The 23,123-nt window shown below is 54.2% G+C and overlaps 1 protein-coding gene across 2 annotated transcripts; it reads right to left on the bottom strand.

Annotated features, from left to right (window-relative positions):
• Window positions 1–226: 226 nt before the first annotated feature.
• On the bottom strand, window positions 227–23,123 carry IGF2BP2 (insulin like growth factor 2 mRNA binding protein 2). Of its 2 annotated transcripts, none has more exons than XM_039696907.1 (17): window positions 22,804–23,123; window positions 22,605–22,665; window positions 12,427–12,475; window positions 12,081–12,132; window positions 11,532–11,595; window positions 9,928–10,200; window positions 6,217–6,351; window positions 5,948–6,070; window positions 5,322–5,457; window positions 5,044–5,172; window positions 4,302–4,325; window positions 3,680–3,748; window positions 3,343–3,459; window positions 2,911–2,985; window positions 2,572–2,703; window positions 2,162–2,275; window positions 227–1,752 (listed from the first exon to the last, which is right to left on the bottom strand). In XM_039696907.1, exons 1-17 carry the CDS (start codon window positions 22,991–22,993, stop codon window positions 1,657–1,659), a joined length of 1,839 nt encoding a protein of 612 aa, XP_039552841.1. In that variant the 5' UTR covers window positions 22,994–23,123; the 3' UTR covers window positions 227–1,656. The 2 variants fall into 2 exon arrangements, with proteins under 2 accessions (XP_039552841.1, XP_039552842.1); XM_039696908.1 differs by having other exon boundaries at window positions 4,302–4,322.

The following is a 23,123-nucleotide window of genomic DNA, read 5'->3' as shown; positions in this document are numbered from 1 at the left end:
AGCCCCATTTGGTACCTCTCCCCACTGGATCTTCCATGCAGGGAGGGAGAGGTGGCTTCATGATGGCAACACTTCCCAGGTGCCAGGGTAAAACTACACCTGGCAATGCCTACAATCCCCATCCAGCCTTCCCTCCCTGGCAGCAGGGAACTGGGCACCAGGGAGGAGCTCCCAGCCATGACCACCACCAGGGACCCCAAAGAAAGAAAAGAGAGCAGGCTGAGGCTCTGGTTAGCTGGATATATTTCTGTGTTTTGTTGGTGTCTCGGGTTGGTTTTCACAGAACACTTTGCAGTAGAGGAAATTGCAGATTCACAGCCCACGGGAGCGGCGCTGGCACCGGCACCTCTGCTCCCATCCCTGCTCTGCCCGACGGCTTTCACCGCTCCCATCCATCACTTGCATTTGCTTAAACCTTTTTTTTTATTGTGTTTGGCTTTTTTTATTTTTCCCTTTTTTTTTTTGTTCTTTTTAACCATTTCTCAAGCTTTCTCCAAAGGAACAGCCACTGGCTCTCGGCTTGCAGGAGACTACAGAAGAGCTCTGGGACACGGGGGATGGTTTCCTTCTTCCACCTCGCAGCTGACTTGGTCGAGATCATTTTTCCAACTCGTTTTTTTTTTATTACAAAAATAAAAAAATGCTCCAACTATCAGTTTTACAAGGCATACAAAAATCTCTAAAAGGGCAACACAAGCGCAAGGTGCTGAGGTACGAAAACCTGAGGTAGTTTTTCTGTGTGTGTGTGTGTGTGTGTGTTTTGGGAGTGTTATTTGGGTTATTTTTCATTTGAAGCCAATTTTGCTGGTGGGGTTTTCCAGCCCTGGGCTGACAATCTCTTGTAAATCTGTTTTTTTCACCCATTTCCCCCTCCTCTCCCTGCAACAGGGATCTTTTCCCCAAAGATCCCAGTCCAAAGCAGGCAGGGCTGGTGCTGCCCATCATTTTCCAGGGATGTCAGTGCTGGGCAGTGATGGAGAGAGGACAGACAGACAGAAAGGGGGGACAGAACGGATGCAAATCCCGCTTTTGGAGTCCAAAGCAAAGAGGAAAAGGTGTGTGAAGGAGAGGAACAATTCCTACATGAGGAATCTTCTTGGCTCCTACAGGCCCTGCTCTTCTCAAAGCCCTTCAGAAACTGCTGTTTTAACACTTATTTAGTATTTTTTTCCCTGCTGGCAATCCTACAGCTCTGCTCTACGGTGCATTAGAGAACCAATGAACCAGCTCCTGCCATTCAACCTCTAGAAAAGCCTGCTTTTGCTAAAAACAAACAGCCCCCCCTCCCCCAGAACATTTTAAAAAGTGAGTTAAAAAATAAAACCTTACAAAACTTAAAAATCGGCGTTAGTTTCGTTACTGATACATTAATCCTAAATTAACGAGCGCCGCAGCTCCGCCAGGCCAGACTGGCTCCTGCGGGGTGGAACGGGCAGCTTTGGGGAGAATTCCGAACAAAAAACCACCTCTCTCTGCCTGCGCTGGTTCCACGGAGGGGGAGCGATGGAGTAAGGCGGAAGCTGCGGGATGGAGAGAGCCCCCCGTGGCTGGCCCTGTGCTGCCGGGGGGCTCGGGGCTCTTTGGTTTGTCCCCTGGCCTGCTGGGCTCCGGCGCTGGCGGCGGGGGTTACATTCGTCGGCGGTGCTGGCGGGAGCCTCACTTGCTGTGCTGCGAGGCCGCGGCTCCCTGAGCGTGTTTGTGCTCCTGCTGCTTCACCTGCTGCACGATTTCCCTGATCTTGCGCTGGGCAGTCTGGGGAGGGGACGAAAAATGGGGGTAGCCACACCAGAGCACAACAGCACCACAATCCTACAGATTTTTACACCAGGCCAAGCACCTGGGTGAGTCTGTGGTATGTGAGGATGTGCTAAAGCAAGGGTTTGGCTTGTTCTCCCATCACTCAAGATTTTGGGGTGTCACCACATCCTCGCATGAACTCAGCCTGGTTAGATGCACCCAGGTGGGATGCAGGAGCCATTCCCACCCCGTGTCCAAGGCACAGATTTTGGCTGAATCGAGCCGATCTTTGATTTTTAATGCAGCCAAAAACCTTTCAGTGCATCCTGGGTGCACAGAAGCCACTCAGAGCAGCTCAGGGGATGCTGTGCATGGTGGCCTTCCTCAAACTGGGAATGCTGGGAGAGCCACGGCCAAACCTTACCTGACTGGCAAAGAAATGCCCAATGATTTTGACGATGACCTCCTCGTTCTCGTCCGGGGTTTGGTCTCGCGGCACGATGACTTCTGCGCTCGTTAAGTTCTGCAGTTCATTCACCTGAGCAAACCACAGAGATCCAGGCTTTGCTGGGGAACAGCCAAAACCCTCCACTGCTGGTGCCACCCCAGCTCTGAGCCATGGCACCAGGCTGCTGTGGTTTACACCCTGTCCCCCTGGGATGGCTGGCATCCAAGAGCCACCCCCAGGACACGGGGCGGGGACTGAGACATCACTGATAGCACAGAGCACCTGGCCAGAGGGGATGGGATGGACAGGGGATGGATAGGGGATGGACAGGGGATGTCCAGCCCTCTATTCCCAGGGCAGGTGGAACCCCACACAGCCCCACCTACCGTCTTGCCACCTTTGCCGATGACGCGGCCGGCGGCGAAGGAAGGCACCTTGATGTGTGCTTCAAGCTTCACTTCTTCTTTCGGGTTAAAGAAGTTTTCCTCTTTCAGCTTCCCAAATATTCGCCCCTGGGCCTGGAGAGGGCACAAAAGGGACACAGAGGTGGTGGGCAGCATCCTGGAGGTGGCCTGCTGTGCCCTTCATTCCCACAGGCAACGATGTGGTCCCAAAGCGTGGTCCCAAGCTGAGAAGCCCCCCTGGCACGGTGGGGACCAAAGGGATGCTCTCAGCTTGCCCCTGCCCACGTCCCCAAGGCAGCCCCCACGCTGTGGCCCTCGCACCTTGAACTGAGCCTCAGGTGGCCCCGTGATGATCACCATGCGCTCGCTGGCATCCGGGCCCTCTGCCGGGGCGATCTGCAGAGGGAGGGGGAAGGAGCATGAGTGTGACCCCTCCTGGGCAACACCTCCCCTCTGTGGGATGACCCCCACTCAGGGACCCCCCATGCAGAGCCACCTCCCCACCCGAGCCAGCATGAGTGTGACCCCTCCTGGGCAACACCTCCCCTCTGTGGGATGTGCCCCCACTCAGGGACCCCCCATGCGGAGCCACCTCCCCACCCGAGCTGTGGTGACAATCAGGATGCTGCAGGACTGTGCTTCTACTCATTTAGGGAGCAAAACCATTCACCAAGGGCTCCCTTCTCTACCCTCAGCAGTGGGAAGGGGAAACTGAGGCACAAAGCCCTGACCCAGCCCCTCATTCCCGCTCACCTTGATAGAGGCGCCAGCAAACCGTGCCAGCTGCTTGATGTGCTGCCCCTTCTTCCCAATGATGGCCCCCACTGCCTGTGTTGGGATGAACAGGTTCACAACCTCCTGCTCAGGCAGCTGTAAAGGGCACAGAACAGCCACAGGGTCAGGGGAACAGCTGGACCAGGGGGCTGCTCCCCCTGCCAGCATTCCAGGCTTGAGGAGGTGGTGGGATGGGTTGGCCAGGGTTGGGTTGGGTTTTGTTGAGTTGAGCTGTGGTCCTTCCCTCCTACAAGGTGCCCAAGGGAAGAGCTCATGGCAGGAGGTGCCAGGGCACTTTTGGGGACAGGAAACTTACGGGGTGCTGGTGGGGGAAGGCGCCAGCTGGGGGGGCTCCATACAGACTCGACAGATAGGCTGAGGAGCCCTGTGGTGGGAGAGAAAATGAGGGACAGTGATGTCCTTGAGCTGCCAGTCCCTTCCCAGCACCCCGACATGGGGAGTGTGTCACCACCAGGAGTGACACCAGGGACACAGTGAGCACCCCTCATCCCCTGAAACCCCTCCAGGAGAGTGCAGGCACATCCAAGGATGAGCTGCAACCTGGATCCTGTGCCTATGGCACAGCACGAGGCTGGAATGGGGATGGGAGCTCCCAGTTAAGCCCTGTCCCTCCCCACTGCTGGTTTTTTGGCTTTATCCTGCTGATGTTTGTATCAGAAAAAATGATCTGACCTCACCAGGGGGCTTGAAAAAGGCCACACAAAGCTTTGGGGTGAAGGATCCCATACCAAACACTGCCCTTCAGGAGACTGGTCCCACTCCTCTCCACCACACCCATGAATAATTCCCACAGCTATCTCCCAAAGGCTGTGGATACAGGCACAGCACCCTCCCTCCACAGGCTGAGAGTGACCAGCCACCCCTCCTGGAGCCCCCCAGAGCCACCACAAGCCCCCCACATCCTGCCAGGCACTCACCGTCCTCCTCCGCCCGCTCTGCTGCTGGCATCCCAGGGAAAGAAAACAGCACAGGTAAATTAACCCACAGCTCAGAATGAATTATTTAGGGACTAACAGAGGCAGCCCACGGCAGCTGAGTGACCTGCGATGGACCTTCTCCACCAGCACCTTGGCCATCCTGCTCTCCTGGCACTGCACCATCCCTGCCCCTGTCACCCCAGGGGTTGTGGACAGCCTTGCCCAGGTCCCAGCACCCCAAGAACAAGGAGAACCCTCCCCTGTGAGCTGGGGTGGAGACTGGCTCCCCACAACACAGCCCCTGGGGTGCCAGGCAGGGTCCAGGCTGATGGCAGTGGATGCTCAGGGTGGGCTGCTTGTCCCCTCCAGCCCTGTGGCCACACCAGGGGGCTCTGGTGGCCACCAAGACTCAACCCACAGGGCACAACCCAGTCCATACCATCACAGTCCAGTGGTGGGACTGGGGCCAGGACTGAAGACCACCTACATGGGTTTTCCATGCTCTCTTCAGAGAGCAGCACCCTTGGGACACAGTCCTTAAACATTGGTGGAACCCAGCTCAGAACAACACAGGGATCCAGGGATGCAGCTGATCTCAGTAGTTGCCACCTTCATTCCCTGCCCTCTCCACTTTGCTGCTGTGATCAGCATCCCCCCAAAACGGCCCAGAGTCAGAGCTGCCCAGGAGGTGGCTCCCACAGCTACAGTGTCCACCCAAACCCAACAGAACACCCACACTCACTGCAAAGGGGTGGTAGGGGGTGGCAGCCGCAGCCCCTCGGGCCCCTGGGGTGGACGGCAGCATGGACAGCCCTGTGGAGAAGATGCCCAGAGCACTGAGGTTCAGTCCTGGGATCAGGTTGGCCTGTTGCTGGGAAAGGAGAGACACGGATACAGGTGTGAAAGGAGTACTGGGCTTCCCAGCCCAGGGTGGGCGAGGCCCAAGCCTTGCTGTAACACATTGACCTCCCCTCTGAAGCTCTGGCAGCCTGCAGGAGGAGCAGGCAGGGCTGAGCTTACATTGACGGCCACCACGTCGCTCTCGTAGGCCTCGCGCAGCTTCTTCATGATCTCCACCTCGGCCTTGGAGCAGGCCTCCGTGCTGCCCTTCACCGTGATGGTGCGCTCGGGGTTGTAGATGGTCAGATCCTGCAAACTGCCCCCCGGGAAAATCCAGAGGCACTGTTACACTCCTTCTTCAAGTCAAGGAAAACCCCAGGAAAACTCAAATCACAACTGAAGGTTCCCTGAGAGCCAGGCGCCCTCACCCTGCCTGACACCTGGGATGAGGAACATCCACCCGGGACAGGGAATGCATATGGGAGGACACAGCTGCTCTGTTTTTTAACCCCAGCAATGCTTGTACCGTGTTGGACAGAATGGGGGGCCTGGTGTCCACCAGGACTTCACTGAATCATTAAATCATGGAATGGTTTGGGTTGGAAGGGATGTGAAAACACATCCATCCCTGCCATGGGCAGGGACAGCTCCCACTATCCCAGACTGCTCCAAGCCCTGTCCAACCTGGCCTGCAACACTCCCAGGGATGGGGCAGCCACAGCTTCTCTGGGCAATCTACCAGGGAACAATTCCTTCCCAATATCCCATCTAACCCTGGCATGCCCCCGGTCTGACACAGAACTTACGGGGAGATGGTGATCTTTGTGCCCGTGTCCTGCTCAATCTTCTTGAGGTTGCGGCCCTCCTTGCCAATCAACCTCCCCACCAGGCTGTTGTGTGCCAGGATTTTCAAGGGAATCTCTTCTGCTCTAAAACGGATTTTAAAAAATCAAATCTAAAGGTCCAGGCAGGCAGCACAGGAATTTCAGGCCACAGGTAGTAAGGACGTGTTGGGAAGGAGAAGGACCACCACCACCGTGCCCCACCATGCTTTGGCTGAGCCAGGAGCACTCACGATTTTGTTTCATCAGCCTCCTTCTGCATGATATCCAGGATCATGCGGCACGCCTCCGAGCAGCCCTCCGGCGTGGCGTGGATGGTGATGGGCTTCTCGGCAGCGCCGGCGTTCTCCTTGCGATGGATGTCAACCCTGCGGCGAGACAACCAGCAGAAAGCAGTCCCTCAGATGGGTCTGGGGTCACGCAGAGGCTTTTGAGAGCTCAGGAGCTGAGAAAAACTCATTTCAACACTTGCTGAAGCTTTGGGGTGAACCTGGGTCTCAGCTGCATCTACCATCACCCGGCTCACGCCAGCCCAGGCAGCGTTTGGTTTCGGGCGGTTTGGATCGGATTTGGCCCACGTTCGCCTGTAGGACCCGAGGTCCTGGAAGCTGAGGGGCGTCACAACATCAACCAGTGCATAGAGGGGGCAGAACAAATCCTCAACTGGACAAAGCCCTGAGCAACCTGCTCTATCCTCTCTGACGCCAGCCCCGCCTGGAGCAGGAGACCGCGTTGGAGGCCCTGCCGGCCTCCGCCTCTCTGCGCACAACACCCGAGGCTGTCCAGCGACCACGTCCTTCACAGAGGGCACTTACCCGTGGGCAGCGTCTGTCACGACACGGAGGCACCCGGCAACAACAGCGCTGGTACTCACGCCCTTCCAGGGGAGACCAGAAGGCTCCCGTGCGCAGCGGCAGGGACCGTGCTCTACTCCTCCGGTCCTCCCTCAGCTCATGGCGGGAGGAGGCACGGCCTCCAGCTCGCTCCTCACGCTCAACCGTACCTGGCAAAGCCCTGAGAGAGAGGGAGAGAGGAAAGCAGGGTAGGAGACTCCCGCACCTCAACCACGCGCCTTGGGCAACAGGGGGAAGAGCCTTTCTGTCTTCTCCGCGTGATCCACGCGCTCTTCCCGCCGGAGGGTGATGCCGTGCGGCCATCCTGCCATCGGCCACCACCTTGGTGTCCCTGTCACTGCTGCAGCCAGGGCCAGATCTTCCGAGCAGGTGCGGACATGGCAGCTCAGCCACTCCAGAATGCTGCCAGGGCTCAGCTCCGACACGGCGGGTCCCCTCCGGCCACGTCTCCCAGGTCCTGTCCCGACGGGATCATCCAGGGTGCTGCTGCACGTGCCAGGCCAAGGGCTGCAGGGCAGAGTCACCACACAGTGCCACGCCGGGACACTGCAGGGTCCAGGTGGGTTTGCACAGGTCAACTCTTGAAGAGCCAGCACGTTGGAACATGGATGGTGGAAGGGGAGCCTTTCCTGAGAGAAGGGCAGGGCCAACCCTGCTCCAAAGGGACCCCAGAGTGGTTCCATCCAAGCACTGAACAGGGAGGGAAGACAGCGTGATTCCCTTCATAGGCTCCATCTCTCCAGATCTCCCGTGGCTTCAGCTGGTGCTCCCAGCCATGGAGCTCCCCCAGGCTGGCCTGGAGGATCCATTCCCAGCAGGCACAAGGACACGTGCTGCCACCCTTTCAGTGGGGACAGGGTGAACACGTCATGACAGCCACATGAGGCTATGACAGACCACGCTGATGCTCCCAAGGTAGGGGGAATTGATGAGGAATCCCAACAAACCCCACAGATGGGAGCCACGCAGCTCCTTGGACCCACGAGCAGCTGGGGCTGGTGGAGAGGAGAACACAGCTGAGCCTCGTGCCAGAGAGGGACCAGGTGCCATGAAGTGCTGAATGGAGGCACCGAGGTGATGAGGACCTTGCACAGCCTTGGAAAGGGGCACAAGCCAGGTTCCTGGCTGACCAACCCATCCCACGTCTGGATGTGTGGGCTCACTTGCCAGAGAGAAGGGATGCCAGGAAGGGGCCACTGCTTTCAGGCCCCAGAGAGTTGGAGAAGGGAGAGCTCTGGAGCTCCCAGCACATCCCAGTGCCACTGCTGAACTGCTCCATTCCACCAGGAGGATGGAGAAGGGGACTTTCAGTACCTTCACCCCATCACCAGGTGCTGCAGGGAGGGACGACCGGGGCTGGGGGACAGGGTTTGCCAACGGTGCAGCAGGAAAAGCCTCCAAGAGACCTTAGGGCGGGCTGGGAATGCTTCAGGGAGTGGCTGCCATGAGGGACAGCCCACTCCAGGTGGACAAGAGAGTGTGCCTGTAGGGTTATCCTGGTCCCGTGGCTGCTGGGTAGCCATGATCCTCTCCTCATGGAGCTCCAAGGGCTGTGGAAGGTCACCTGCTGGGGTGGGCTCGTGGTCTGGGCTTCTTCATGGAAAAAGATGGTTCAGCCTGGGGACAGCTTTTCCTCCTGGGGCTCAGAAGCATCTTTGGGATCTCTGTGTGTGGAACCAGGGGTGAAATCCAACGTGACCAGAGGAATCCAGAAGCCAACATCGCTCTGGGGAGGAGCAGGGGCCAGGCAACAGGATTCCACCCTCGGATCATCACCAGCAGATGAGGGTGGCCTGGGCAGGGACAGTGTGGGCTGACACCCAGAGTGAAGGACAGCAGCTCCTGTGACTGTCTGGGATGGATTCCTGAGGGTTCCCTTCACCTAAGCCTGAGCAGAGGCAGTGCCTCACTGCAGGCAGGGCAGGAGAGGGCAGAGCACTGAGCAGGACCTTCCTCCACGGCACCGGCTCTTCGGGGCAGGCACACGGAGCCACCCCACAAGGAGGGACAATCCAGTGGCACAAACTGCTCCAAGCAACAGCATTTGGTTTCATGGTCGGGAGAAACTGGCACCTTCCCACCTTTCTTGCTAGGCTCAGGGCTTGGAAAGGGCAAATTCCATTCGTGGGTGGTGAGGACACAGCTACACCTGCTGCTCATCCCACCAGGACTCACCTGGAGAAGGGCTTGCAGCCAACCAGGATCTGCTCTCAGCTAGCAGGTGGCCACGCCCTGGGGCGAGCCAGGCTCCAAGAGCTCCTCTCCCTACTCCTCTGCCCCCTTTCCGTACAAACCTCTTCCTGCCAACCCAGCGCCAGGGCTTGGCTCGTCTCTCTACCTCCAGCCACACTACTACCAAAGATTTGCCTCTAAAAACTCCTCTGAGAACTAGGATGCTCTGGGACAGGAGTCCTACGTGCCATGGGATCACCAGGTTCAGGATGATGAGCACAGGAGAAGACAGCTTGGGGTTAAACACAAACACACCTGGGCAGGAACAAACCATGCAGGAAAACCATGCAGAGAATGAGCGGTGAGATCAGGAGAACAGCAACAAGAGAAACATGGAAAACTTTGGCAAGACAACCCCGCTTTTTGGGGTTTTTTTTCCTTTTTTAGTTCAAAAATAAATACATTAATAGGTCAAAAGGGCTTTAAACAGTTACAAAAGCCCATCCTTCTCGTGGCAGTGCTCCCACAGCGTCCCTTTCCCCTCAACAGCTCTAGCCCATATGGGATGCTGCAGGATGGGCAAATCCCATGAACAAAAACCACTGCACTGAGGATTCACCTTTAGGATTTTATCCCCAAACTTGCCATTTCACCCTAAAGCCTCATCCCCAGCTGTTCTCATGAGGCTTTAGGAACTCATTCCAGGCCTTTTCCAGCACGCATCCCCCTCTTGCCGCACCCAGACCACCCTGGCCAGCAGGAATGGTTCAGCACCTGAGCTCTGCCACCACCCCCTGAAGGCTGCACCCCAAGAAACCAGCAGTGGCTGGCACTCCAAAGCCCCCCCAGCACAGGGAGAACCCCAGCTGGGACCTACAGCACCCTAGGGAAGGAAACAAAACCATCGGAAGTACTTACTTGGACTGGGTTTGCTTAGTAAGGTTCTTTATGGTCAAGCCCTCCTTTCCTATGATCGCACCAACAAACTGCGTGGGCACCAGCATCCTCAGTGGGAAATCGAGCTGTTTGGGCTGCGAGGAGCCCCCCGGGGAGGAGCCCCGCTCCCTGGAAGAGTGGCCCCCGCGGCGGGATCGCTGGGGGGGCGGAGGGGAGCTCACCTCTTCATCCGGGATGTAGGAAATCTTGAAGGAATAGTTCTCAAACTGGTGGTCGCTCAGCTTCTCTATTGCTCTGCAAGGCAGGGGACATGCAGGGGGTGGTGAGGGGCTCCCCGGGGATGGGTTCCCCTCCAGCACTCCCACCACACGTAGAACATGGTTCCCACCCTCCATCTTCCTCCCTCCCCAGGCTGGAGAAGGCGGCCATGGGAAGCCAGAGCCCCACACTTTTCCCACGAGGAGCAAGCCCCATAGCCTGGTGGGACATCATCCCCTTCCACGTAGGCCATGCCAAAGCTGGCACATGACTTTTCCCTCCAGCAGAGGAGGGATGGCAGCCCAGGGACCTGCCCTTCACCTGGGCAGTCCTTGCCTGGAGCTACCACGCAGCATGGGAATGGTGTCACAGGCTCTTTGGACATGGCAAAGGTGACAGAGCGGCTCCGAGCCACCAGGGAGAAGCATGCAGCACGTGGTGGGAATCCTGGCTCCCTTCTGGCTGGATGAGGCTGGAGGCAGCACCTGGACCCCTCACCCCCCAAGCCCCTCCTCAGCTGTGATGTTTGGCCACGCTGGTGTCTGCCATGACCTGCTTGGCTTCAGCTTTCCCTGCTCCTACCACATCCTACTGCTGCTGCCGACAGATCACAAGCAGCTCCTTGCCAGGCCTGAATTCCACATCCTCTGAGGACTTCTGCAGCTTCACCACCTTTTCCTAAGTCCAAAAAACCTCTTATCCCAAAGCATCAAGCACTGCTGTGCGGGGGAAACTCTTTGTCTTTATTGTCACACCTCCCAAGACCACAGTGGGATTTTTGGGGCTGTCTTGTGCAGGACCAGGATTTGGACTCAGTGATCATTGGGGGTCCTTTTCAGCTCAGGGGACTCCATGATTCTAAGAGACTCATGTCATGTTTATCTGTGGTCCACAGCACATCCAGCCGAGGCTGGAGGCACCACAAGGATTCTCCTCTGCCCTCCTGGACCAGCAGATCACTGTCCCCATCTCTGTCCTCACTTACCCAGCACCATGATGGGTTAACTCAGATGGGAAGCTGGTAGAACATCCATCAACAAATGCTCTTTGGTGCCTGGGATCTGCTCTTGACCATATAAAAAACACCCTGGCCACTAATAATAATTGGCCAATAATATTGAGCTCATCTCCAGCACAGGGCTGAGGTCTCTACAAGACTGGAACAAAACATTTTGTTTGGAACCATGCTTCCACTTCTGAAATAACCCCTAATCTGTACTACCCCATCTCCCATGCCAGGGGAGAAGGCAGAGGACAGCCCAGTGGTGGGACAGCTTAGAGAAGCCTGGAGGACACCTGGGATCCCTTGGGAAAGCTGGTGTGGTGTGAAATCAAGGGCAAACCAAACCAAACCAAAGCCCACTCACAGTTTTGCCTCCTCCTTCGTGGCGTAGGTCACGTTGACAACGGCAGTTTCTGTGTCTGTGTTCACTGTGGGAGCAAGAGAAGCAGAGTTGGAGCAGGGATGGGAGAGCTGCCACTGCTGCTCTCAGCATGCTCCAGAGGGGGATACAGCTGGGATGGGGGAGGGAGATGCCTGCCCTGTGTTTTCCCCCAGCACAAAGACTGGGTTGGATCCATGGCTGGATCCAAGCAGAATGCAAGGCTGGACATCCCCGACCCACCAGTGGATCCCAAGCTACACTCAGCTCATTTTTGCTTGCAGGGATAATAGTTTTTTAATTTTTCAGGGACCAGGAGCTCTCCTGGGAATGGTGGATGGATGGCTTACATCATCCCACCACTGGACAGGTGGCCCCACCTCCACCATCAGGATTTCTGTCCAAAACCCATTTCAGACCAGTGCTGCCAGTCTGGTTATCCAACTAGGCCTCATCCCATCCTGCAGCCTGGGTGGAGCTGGGGAGCAGCACTGGGAACTTTTCAGGGATGAGGACCACGCTGGACCATCTTACCTTGCTCTACATTCTCCACTGTGCCATACTGAGCTAAGAGGCCATCCAGCACCTGGGGACAGAGCAGCAAAGCGGGCAGGTGAGGCCCCAGGCAGGCAGGGCAGGAGCCCCCTCCACCCACAAACACTCTCCAGCACCACCCACCTGCATCCATCACCCCAAAGCTGACCCAGCACTCAAAGCTGGCCCACGGCCCTGCTCCCAAAAGCAGGCAGGAGCTGGAGCCCAGCTCAGGCTCCCTCCCTGCATTATTGAGAAGTTAAAGGGTGGCCCACATGCAGACCACGTGCTCGTGCTGCTGGGGAAGGAGATTAATGGGAAGTTTTTGGGATCAGCCACTTCTTACCTCCCACTGTAGGTGGGGAGGGATGTTTCGGATCTGGATCTTCCTGCTCCTGCAAAGACAAAGCCCTGGTTAGGGTCTGCAGGCACTCACAGCAGGGGGAAAAGCCTCTCTGGGAATCAGACAGCAGCTGCTGACAGCTTCCCAAAGCATCCCCACACCGAGGCAGGGCAGCTCATCCCCAGGGAAGGCATTTACTCCTGGCGGTGCCCTGGTCACCACTGGGTGAAGCTCTCTCTGGAATGCTCCCTCCTCATGCTGGCTGTCAGGTTTCCAAGGAAACCTCCTGAAAGGAGCCTCTGCAGAGTCATGACCGCACAGGGATGCACAGACAGCCCTGCCCACGCTGCTCTGGGCTGGGAGCAGTACCCCAGCCCGCCAGGACCAGCCCTGATACACCTTGAGGAGAGCTCTCCAAGTGGGAGATGAGGCTCACCACTTCCCAGCAACCTGGGGCTGCTTTCCTTAGGGAAACCCAAATAAATATCCTTGTAAGTCTGAGCTTGGAGATGGCCAACACACCCAGCCTTGTCCAGTGGCACTTCCAAACTCACAGGACAACATGGCTCACTCCCAGCCTGGTTGTTGCTCCATTCCCAACCAGCCATGGTTTCATTCCCAACCTTGCTATGGTTGCATTCCCAAACTGTGGTTACATTCCCAAGCTGCCATGGCTTCATTCCCCACCTGGCTGTGCACAGAAAGCCCCCAGACATCTCCCCAGCCTGGCTGTGAGATGTGCTCAGGCAGTGACAAGTTGTGACACAGCCCAATCCACGGAGGATCCAGCCAAGCCATGAGCCACGAGCCACCCTGCTGCTGGAAGGTCGGAAAATCATAAAGAAAGGCTTCAGAAAACCAAGCTGCTCTCCTTGCCAGGCCAGCCCTTTGCAAGTTCCCATGTGAAACAATCCTAGTGAGAACAGTTCATCAGCATAACAATCTATTCCTAGGTGAAACACAACTAACACCTGTATAAACTGTTTTTATACTGTTAGACAGAAAAATGAAAACTACCAGTCAATACAGGGTAGCAACTTGTTACTAACCAATAAAGTAACTGGCAAGAAAACTGCTGACCAATTGGAGCCACACACAAGGTCTGTAAAACTGCATAAAAGCAAGTTATGTGAATAAAAAATGGAGTCCTGTGTGATTTATTCCAACACCAGCCAGATCAGCATTCCCAATCCTGCCTGGAGTCACTCAGCTCCAACCACAGCACTGCTTGATGTTCTCACCAGGTCCAGATGCAGGGCACAGCTGGACCACCCCTCCCAACACCAGGGATGGCCCTCCTGACCAAGCCACCCCTGCACACAGAGCCAGGATCCAGGAGCTGAGCAGCTGCTGCAGGCTGGTTTTGTGAAGTTTTCTTTTCCCTGGGATGAGTTCAAGGAGGATGCTTGGAATGACAGGGCCCACCAGCCTGAGAGTTCCATGGAAATACAGAGGCAGCCCCAGCTGATGGCCACAAAAACCCAGGGGCTTTGGGCCAAATCCTGCAGGACAAGGAGGCAGGAGGAGGTGGAAGAAGACATCAATAACCTGATCCCACAAAAAATCTTCAACCATTGCGAAACAAGACCTTCCAGCTCTGGTCCCTGCTCTCACAACTCATTGCACAGACAAACCCTGAGCCCCTGACAACAATTTTGGCAGATAAAGAGTTCCCTGGGTAGTTTGGGGCCAGACACCAGGGCTAGCGAGGCAAAGGCAGGGAAAAGGATGGTTTTTGAGATGTGGGCTGTCAGGGCAAGACAAACCCCACAGCTCACCCTGTGAGAAGGACCAGGGACAAGCAGGTGAAACCACCAGGGAGGCTGGTACCTCCTGGGGCTGCTCAGGCAGGGTCAGTGGGACAACAAACCCTGTGCTGGCACCAGGTGTGTTAAGGAAAAGGCTCCTGTCTCCAGCTGCCAACAGGGGTTTCACAGCTGGGAACCCCAGAATCCCTGTGAGGGTAGGAGCAGGATTTGTCCTTTCCCACCCCCAGCCATGCCCACCCAGGCCAGGAAGGAGGCAGGAAGGAGGACCTACCTGGCCCAAGGGAGGCCCTGGCAGTGATGATCCTGCTCTGTTCCCCTGAACAGACCTGAACCCTTCTCCTGCCATTGTCACCCATCCGTGGCCAATGCTGTTCCCAGCATAAACATCCCACGGGGACCACTCCAGAAAATGGGATATGTTTCATTGTTATAAACCCACCAGCATTTCCCAGAAGGTCTATTTTAAGATGCCCAGGTCCTGCCTGGATACTCAGCTCCCAGGAGACTGCTCCTGCCTGCTCCAAGAGACACATCTCCCTCCTGAGCTGATGGGTGCCATGCTGCCAGGCCAGAGGGCCTGAACAAATCCCAGCCAGCCCCAAACCATGGGAGAGAGCTGGACACGCTGCCCAGGCATCCCCACCACCTCCCAGAGCCAAACCTTCATCCCAAGGTGCCACTGCTCAGCTCTAGGCCAAAGCATCACCACAGCCACCCCCCTCTCCCAGTGTGGGATGCCTGGGATGCTCCAGGCTGGATCACAGAGGAGCTGCTCTCCATTTGGGGTTTATTTGGCTCAGCCCCCTGTCACCAAAGCCCAGGGGACACAGGGCACTTGGAAGGGGCACATCCAAGAGAAACCAGCACAGCAGCTGGACACAATTCCTTTGCCACTCCTAGAAAAGCCCTGCCTTGAACTGAATTGTTCCAGAGCCATCATTTCCCTACTCCTCTGCCAAGGGAGATGCCAGGGGAGATGCCAGAGCAGCCCTGGTCTCCCCAGGTGCTGCCTCACCCTCCTGGCCCACCTCCCAAAACACCCAAACAGAAAGATCACAGCAGGACACACATAACCCCACTTCCCAACAGGACACAACAGCATATTCCCACTTCCAACATCCCTCCAAAACAGTGCACAGCATCTAAGGACACCCAAAGGGCACTCAGCTCCCACGGGCAGGATTCCCAGCAGCACAGCATCACCACTCAGCATTTAAGATAAGGTTACTTATCTTAAATACTCCATTGCTCCTGCTGGGTGTGCTCATGGCTCCTGTAACTCCACACCTGGCTGAAGCAGGGCTGGACCACACCCAGCCACCAGTGATGGAGCCAGGGATGCACACCTGGAGCCATGACAGGTGGGTGAGTTATCCCCACGGGCTTGGGAATAACTCAGCCATTCCCAACACCACTCCCAGCAAAACTTTGTGGCAGAAACCCCCTTTATTTTGATCTTTGTTTTTCTTTTAGTTTCATTTTCCCAAACCCCAGGGATTGACTCCAGGGCGTGCACAGAACACCAGCACAGGAGCTCATCATGGCCACGTTTCACCCACCCTGTTTTGCAGCAGACTGGAGGGAATTTAAGGAATGAAATAAATCCTAATAACCAGATGGGGGAAAAACACTCAGCTGTGTGATGCAGCTGGCCCTGCTGTAGCGAGTGCCCTCAGATAACCTGGAGAGCTGCATCCCTCTGGCTCTTCACCTCCACACACCCACCTCGCTGCCTCTGCAGCTTCAAGGGCTGAAGAAACCAGGCTCACCTGCTTCTTTCCCTTCTAAATTGATCCCAAACTAGTCCTGCCCTCTGCAGCTTCAAGGGCTGAAGAAACCAGGCTCACCTGCTTCTTTCCTGATCCCAAACTGATCCCAAACTAGTCCTGCTCACCAGCAGCTCGAGGAGGAAGCAGCTCCTCCACCCCAGAGCAGGGTTGGGGTGCCGGGAGCTGCCGGCAGCACAGGGAGGATCGAGCAGTGGGTGAGGAGAAGTGGCTCCTAAAATAATCCAGGATGGAGCTGTGTGTCCTCTCATGCATCCATCAGAGCAGAATCACGGGGAATCAACACAATCCTGCAGGGAAAGGGGATGGAAAACCCCCAGACATGCACGCCCTGCCAGCATCACCACTGCCAGGCACCTGCTACCTGCACTTGCTGAAACCATGCAGTAAAATGGAAAGCCTTAAAACCAGGGGTTTATTCCCCAAAATCAGGAGGGTTGAGGGGGTTTTTGGCCCACTTTTCCAGCATGGCTTCCAGGGAAATAGTGGGTAACAACCTCCTCAAAATCCAGGGACACAGAAGGACAAGCATAAAAATTTCACAAAGTTGTGAATAGAGAATGAGCCACCAACTCCCTGCCCAACATCCACGAGCCCTTCCTGGATTTTCCCTTTTGGCCTCATGGATCACCCACCCATCCCTTAGTCAAGGTGAAGCTCCAGAGGGGTTTTGTCTCCCACAAGAATTTGGGAACTAGAAACAAGCTGGCTTCAATATAAGCTCTATACTATAATAATAAAACTTCAACAAAATAATCCAATAATAATACTGTGATATAATGCTATATAGTAATATCATACAATAATATATAATGGTATATAATTAGTACAGTGGAATATGAGGCATGGTTTCAGCACACTCTGCCCTAAAAAACACAGATTTTTTTCCTACTCATGCTCTGTAATATCTTACTATAATAAAGCTTAAAGGGATTTCATCACCTTCCACCTTGGATCAGTGCTGAGGGCAGAGAAAACACGCTCTGCCACCTCCTGTTTTCCATAAAAATCAATTTTCAAGAGAACTGGGGGGAAAAAAAAGCAAAGGGAAAACACACTGAAAACCCAGTGGGGGCTCTGCCTGCTTTATGAGATGTTTGTCCCAGGCAAGAAAACATCTCCAAAAAAATTACTCCCATCACCAGGCAGGGACCAAACTCTGTCCCAGCTGAATTTCCCAGCCCCAGCAGCTCGGAGCCTGAGCCAGCCACAGCCCCCTGAGTAGGCAGGGAAGGAAGGGGCTGCTGGATTTGTGACTGCTCGTTATTCCATCTATTTTCTGGCTTTACTGGGGCTCTCCTGGAGGAGTTTTGCTGTCGCCCAAGCCCACCCAGCAGCGGATCCTGCGGAGCAGCATCTCCCTGAGCATTTGGAGAGCTGTCCCAGTTTCCACCAGTTGCCAGGAGGCTGTGGCTGCTCCAGTTCCCCTCCCGGCCCGGGGGCTTTGCTCTTAAGGAATTAAAATGCCTGGCTGGAAAAGGGCCGGGCCCAGGATGGATCAACAATGGGATGGGATGCAGGGAAGCACAGCCCATCTGTCAGCCCGAGGATTAAGGGGGAAAACAAAAGAGGGTGGGGAGGAGCAGGGGGGAAAGGAGAAGGTACAAAAAGGAGGGGAAAAAAAGGAGAGGGGGTAAAAATGAGGGGAAATAGATAAATGGGAGGGGTGGGGGGGGAGAAAGAAGGGGGAAAGAAAGGATAAAAGATAAGGGGGAAAGAAGGAGAAAAGGAAGGTGGGGGAAAAGGGGGAAGGGAGGGAAAAAGAGGGGGGAAAAGAAGAGGGGAAAAGGAGAGAGGGGAAAGAAGAAGAGGGGAGAAAAGGGGACAAAGGAAAGGGGGAAATAAGAGGGAGAAAAAAAGGGGGGGAGAAAAAAGGGGGGAAAAGAAAGAAAAAGGGAAAGAGAACGTGGGGAGAAGGGGGAATGAAGGAAAAAAGAAAAGGGAAAAGAGGAGGGGGGAAAGAAGGAAAGGGGATAAAAGATAAGGGGAAAAGGAGGGAAGGAAGGTGAGGGAAAAAGGGGGAAGGGAGGGAAAAAGAGGGGGAAAAGAAGAGGGGAAAAGGAGAGAGGGGAAAGAAGGGGAAAGATGAGGGGGGAAAGGAAAGGGGGAAATAAGAGGGAGAAAGAAAGAGAGGAAAAGAAAGGGGGGAAAAGAAAGGGAGGAAAAGAAAGAGAAGGTGGGGGAAAAGAGGGAATGACGGGGAAAATAAGAAGGAAAAGAAGGAAAGGGGATAAAGATAAGGGGAAAAGAGGGAGGAAAGGAAGGTGGGGGAAAAGGGGGAAGAGAAGGAAAAAGAAGGGGGAAAAGAACAGTGGAAAAGGACAGGGGGGAAAGGGGGGAAATTAAAGGGGAAGAGAGGAGAAAGAAGAAGGGGAAAAGAAGAGAGGAGAAAGAAGCGGGAAAAAGAAGGGGGAAAAGAACAGTGGAAAAGGACAGGGGGGAAAGGGGGGAAATTAAAGGGGGGAAAGGGGGGAAATTAAAGGGGAAAAGAAGAGAGGAGAAAGAAGAAGGGGAGAAGAGGGGGAAGAAGGAAAGGGGAAAAGAAGAGAGAAAAAGTAAAGGGGGAAAGCAAAAACAGGAAAAAAGAAAGGGGAAAAGAAGGTGGGGGAATGAAGGGGAAAAGAAGGTGGAAAGGAAGAAGGGGAAAAGAAAGGCAGAGAAGAAGGAAAAAAGAAGGGGGGAAAGAAAAGGAGGGAAAAGAAGAGGGGAGGAAGAAACAGGAAGAAAATAATGGGGGGAAAGAAGGAGGAAAGAAAGAGGTGGAAAAAAAATGGGGGAAAATGGGAGGAAAAAGAAGGGGAAAAAAGAAACCAGGGAAAGGAAATGGGGGGGAAAAACAGGGGAAAGAAGGGATAAAATATCAATGGAAACAAAGACCCACGTGGAAAAGAATCTAAAGAAAACCAAAACTCAAACACCGCCAACTTCCAGTTCACCCACACCTGCCAATTAAAATAAAATAAAATAAAATAAAATAAAATAAAATAAAATAAAATAAAATAAAAGACTGGCATCACCCCTGTCCAGAGCCAGCACTGGAGGCTGGGAAAGGATCAGTTCCAAGGGGATTCTCCTGGCCAGCTCCATTGGGAACAGCATCCCAGACCTATGGGAAACTGGGCACACATCCAGTGGGCAGAGGAGGGGGGTTTCCCATCCTGGATGTGACCAACATTGCCCTGGCAACTTCCTAAGCATGTCTATATATAAATATATATATATATAAATTCTCTTTTTGTACATAAATATGTCTTAAAATTTTTTATATACTACATAGGAATATTTTGTGTATTTTATGTGATTTAATATCTTTATATAAATGTTTCATATACACACACATAAATATAGAATTACAGAATAGTTTGGGTTTGAACTTTAGTGCTCATCTAGTCCATATATCTCAGAGAAAAATATGTATTAGAAGTATATTTTTATACTTATAAAATATATATACAAGTACCTTTTATATAGTGTCTTTATGCATGTAATATCTTTTATTTGTATCTACATAAAAGGTACCAAATACTTTAAACACACCACCATACATTATTAATTTGTATCAATATGTAACATATTAAAAGTTTTTAAATGTATCTATGTAAGGACACAGGACTAGGTCTGAGAGCAGCCCCACTCCCAGCACCCCAAATTCAATTTTCTGCTCCCCTTGAGCATTTCCAGACACACGCGGGGAGGTTCCCGGGGCTTTTCCTGCCAAAGCAACGGGAATTCCTCTCTGCTAATTAAGCAGCTCACTAACGACAAGCAATTGTTGATAAGGAAATCAAAGATGGGGTGTCCAGAGGAAAAACAAAGGGCCTGGATGTTCATCCCAAGATTTAACATCACCAAAATTTCTGGGTTGAAAAACACGGGGAAATAAGTAAATAAACCAATAAAGTAAAACCACGCAGAAAGGAGGATTGAATTGATGCTCAAAAGAGAATTATTTAAGGGTAATTCTTTTTGAAAGAGGAAAAAGTGACATAAAATCACCCCCAGCAAAGCCACTCGGGCAGCCACCTTGATCTGGGACAAAACCACCCGAGTTTTAGACATAATGAGGTATTTGTATTTAATCATTTAATATTACAGTGATTTCCAGGCTCCCCTCACTGCTCTTCACATCTCCCTCGTGCTTTCCTTTCTCATTTCTGACAATCACAGCACAAGCAGAAATTAAAAGGCACCTTCACAACCAAAACCCCCCAAATCTGACTGGTCTGGGGACAACAACTGGACAAAACTGCTACTTTTTAAATTCCTCATATTAACACAATTCTTGTATACAAGTCTGCAATGGGTTAGCTGAGTTTTACTTCCCATTTTTCACATTTTTATTTTTCTAAAATGCTCTTTCTTTATATAACTTCGTATGTTCTTTCTTTTCTATCTTTCTTTTCCATTAACATGATTTTTGAAGATTTCAGGAATACACAACCAATCTTTAAGGAGGAGGATGCTGCTGCTTCCCCCACAGCCACGCTCCAAAAAGCAAAACACTCTTGGGGTGGGATTGCTCCAAGCAAATACAAAAAGTATTCCCTACTCCTGCTGAGTTTGAAATCAATTTTTTAAGAATTTAAAAATTGAAAATGTTGATTAAAATACAAAGTGATTTCTTTTTCTTTAATTCCCCAAGGCACAATCCAACATATATGAGGGAAAACAAAAATTGTGAGGCTGTTGGACACTTCCTACAGCCCAGACCATGGGGATGGCAGCAGAAGGGCTGATTTCAAACCCGTGGGAGGTGAATCGATGGCCTGGGCAGGATTCAGGCTCCTTCCCACCACTGTCACATTTAATTCCTGCCTTCGGAGAAACAGAAACAACCCCTCTGCCAGCACCACCCCTCGAGGAATTCCCTTCCCTACTTCCCGGGGCCAGATGTCCCAGGGGTTTTCCAGCCAGTTCCTTATCCAAACGTATTTACATGTATACAAATCTATTGATGGCACAGCTCTGTGTTAGGTTTTAATGTAAAAATTAAGCATTCCAGGTGAAGTCGGGCACGGAGGGAAGCATCGGCACCTCCTCACATCCCCGTGATGCAGGAATGCCGAGGGATGAGAGCCAGCCCTGCTCGGGCTCTCCAAGCCAAAAACCCCAAATTCATTTCAGCAACGGGGGGATTTTTACCATTTCACTCCCTGAAATCCCAGCGTCTCTCCAGGACTCAACCACCACCATAAAAACTGGATTTTCTACAAATTTAAAGAGGGAGGGGGGGAATAAACACGACCACGTGAGGTTCCATCCCCTGCCAAAAGTCACATTACAAAAATAAAATCTATAATCTACCGAGTCAAGGCACAGCCCCCCAAACTGGGGATATTAATATAAATTAGCAGGGTAGATTTTTTTGAGCCGGGCATAAAAAGACACCGGCTTAAATTACATCTCAATAATCGGAAGAAACTTGGGAATAGAAAACTTGGAGCCAGCTGAACACAGAGCGATGTAAAATAAATCAGTATTTATTTCTGGGCCGGTTAAATGGCTTTTTTTTCTAATTTTAAAACTCGGGAGGAAAAGCAGGCTCACCCCAGCCCCAACAGAGAATTTAAAGATGAATTCCTTGTTTACATCCCCGGCTACATGGTAAAGGTCGAGCCCTGGCTCCGTACTACGGCCCCAAACTCCCAATTTCTGGCTCCATCGCTGTTCCAAAGTCACCGCCAGCCCGACCTGAGGCTGCTGCAGGGCTTTAGCTCAGAGTTGCCACACCTGGGCGTTTCTGGGGGGCTCGTCTGGAGGCTTTTTGGAAGGTAGGGAGCGTGCGATCCCTGCCGAAGACGAAATCCCACTCCGGCACACGTGATGCCGGGCACGAGCCATTCCCCCCCCGTAAGCCTCAATTACACAACAGCATTTCCAACCCCCCCGTCATTTCCAAATTAATACCCCAGCAGCAATCCCGGGCCAAATCCGCACCCACCTCCCAGCCCAGGCCGAGCCTCCGCGCCGAATTACCCGCCCGGAGCAGCCGATGGGCTTTTTCTTTTTTTGTTTTGTTCCCTTTTATCCCGACACATGACGGGGGGGAATAAACCTCGGGATGAGGCTACGCCACACGGTCCCGGGGTTTGTTTTCCCTGCGGAACGCGGGCGTCCATCCGCCCGGCCTCGGGCACCTGATGGAAATGAGAGGGCGCGCTCGCCGCGATGCATTAAACAGCAAACGCTTGGGGTCTGGGGGTTTGGGTTGGAAAAAGGCGGGGATGAGGTGTTTGGAGAGGGAAAATTGATTAATTACCGACTAAAAATAATAAGCTTAAGGGTGCGGGTGGCTGCGCTGCCGGGAAAACCTCCCGTGGTGGGGAGGAAACCTCCCGAAAGTGGGAGGAAAGGGGTTTTCTCGTGTTTTCCTGCTAAAGAAGAGGCTGTTTTCCCCGGGAGCGGTGGGTGAGGGGGCATGGCGGGGGTGCCCACCCGTGGGAACGCGGCCGTGGGCCGGCAGCTCCTTCCCCCGCCGCGCCGCGCTGCGCTCCGGAGCGAAAGTAAAACCGACGGGGCTCCGCCGCCCCCCCGTGCCCCGCATCCCAGCGCCCGGAGCGCCCCCCGTCCCGCCGGGATGGGCACGGGCAGCGGGGCCACTCCGGGGGTGACGGCGCGGGGTTACCTGAGCTTTTTGGGCACGGAGTAATCCACTTCCATCACTTTGCCGTGCAGCTCCACTTTCCCTGCGGAGACAGCGGGGCGCTCAGCATCCCCCCCCGGGATGGGGCACAGCGGCATCCCCCCCGACAAATCCCGTCCCGCCCCATCCCACGCCATCGGATCGCACCGCATGCCAGGGGGGCGCGGGGGGGGTCGCTCACCCGAGAGGGTCTCGATGGCCCGGATGGCCCAGTTTTGGTCCGGGTAGTCCACGAAGGCGTAGCCGGACTTGAGGAGGACCTGGCCGGGCAGGGGCAGCTGCCGCTCCCCGAAGAGCTGCCGGAGGTCCTGGGCGGTGGCGGCGGGGCTGAGGTTGCCGATGTACAGCTGGTTCATCCTCCGGCGCCTCATCGGGAGCCCCCCGGGCTCCTCCCCGGGAGCCCCCCCGGCTCCTCCCCTGCCGGGAGCGGGACGGACGCGGGCTCGGGAGGGTCCCGCTCTGCGCCACCGGCCCCGGCCCGGCGGAGCCTCCGAGAGCGGC

The sequence above is a fragment of the Passer montanus genome, unplaced genomic scaffold (genome assembly GCF_014805655.1).
Source record: "Passer montanus isolate IOZ18808 unplaced genomic scaffold, ASM1480565v1 scaffold115, whole genome shotgun sequence".
Lineage (NCBI taxonomy): Eukaryota > Metazoa > Chordata > Aves > Passeriformes > Passeridae > Passer > Passer montanus.
This window is presented reverse-complemented; position numbering and strand designations above follow the sequence as displayed.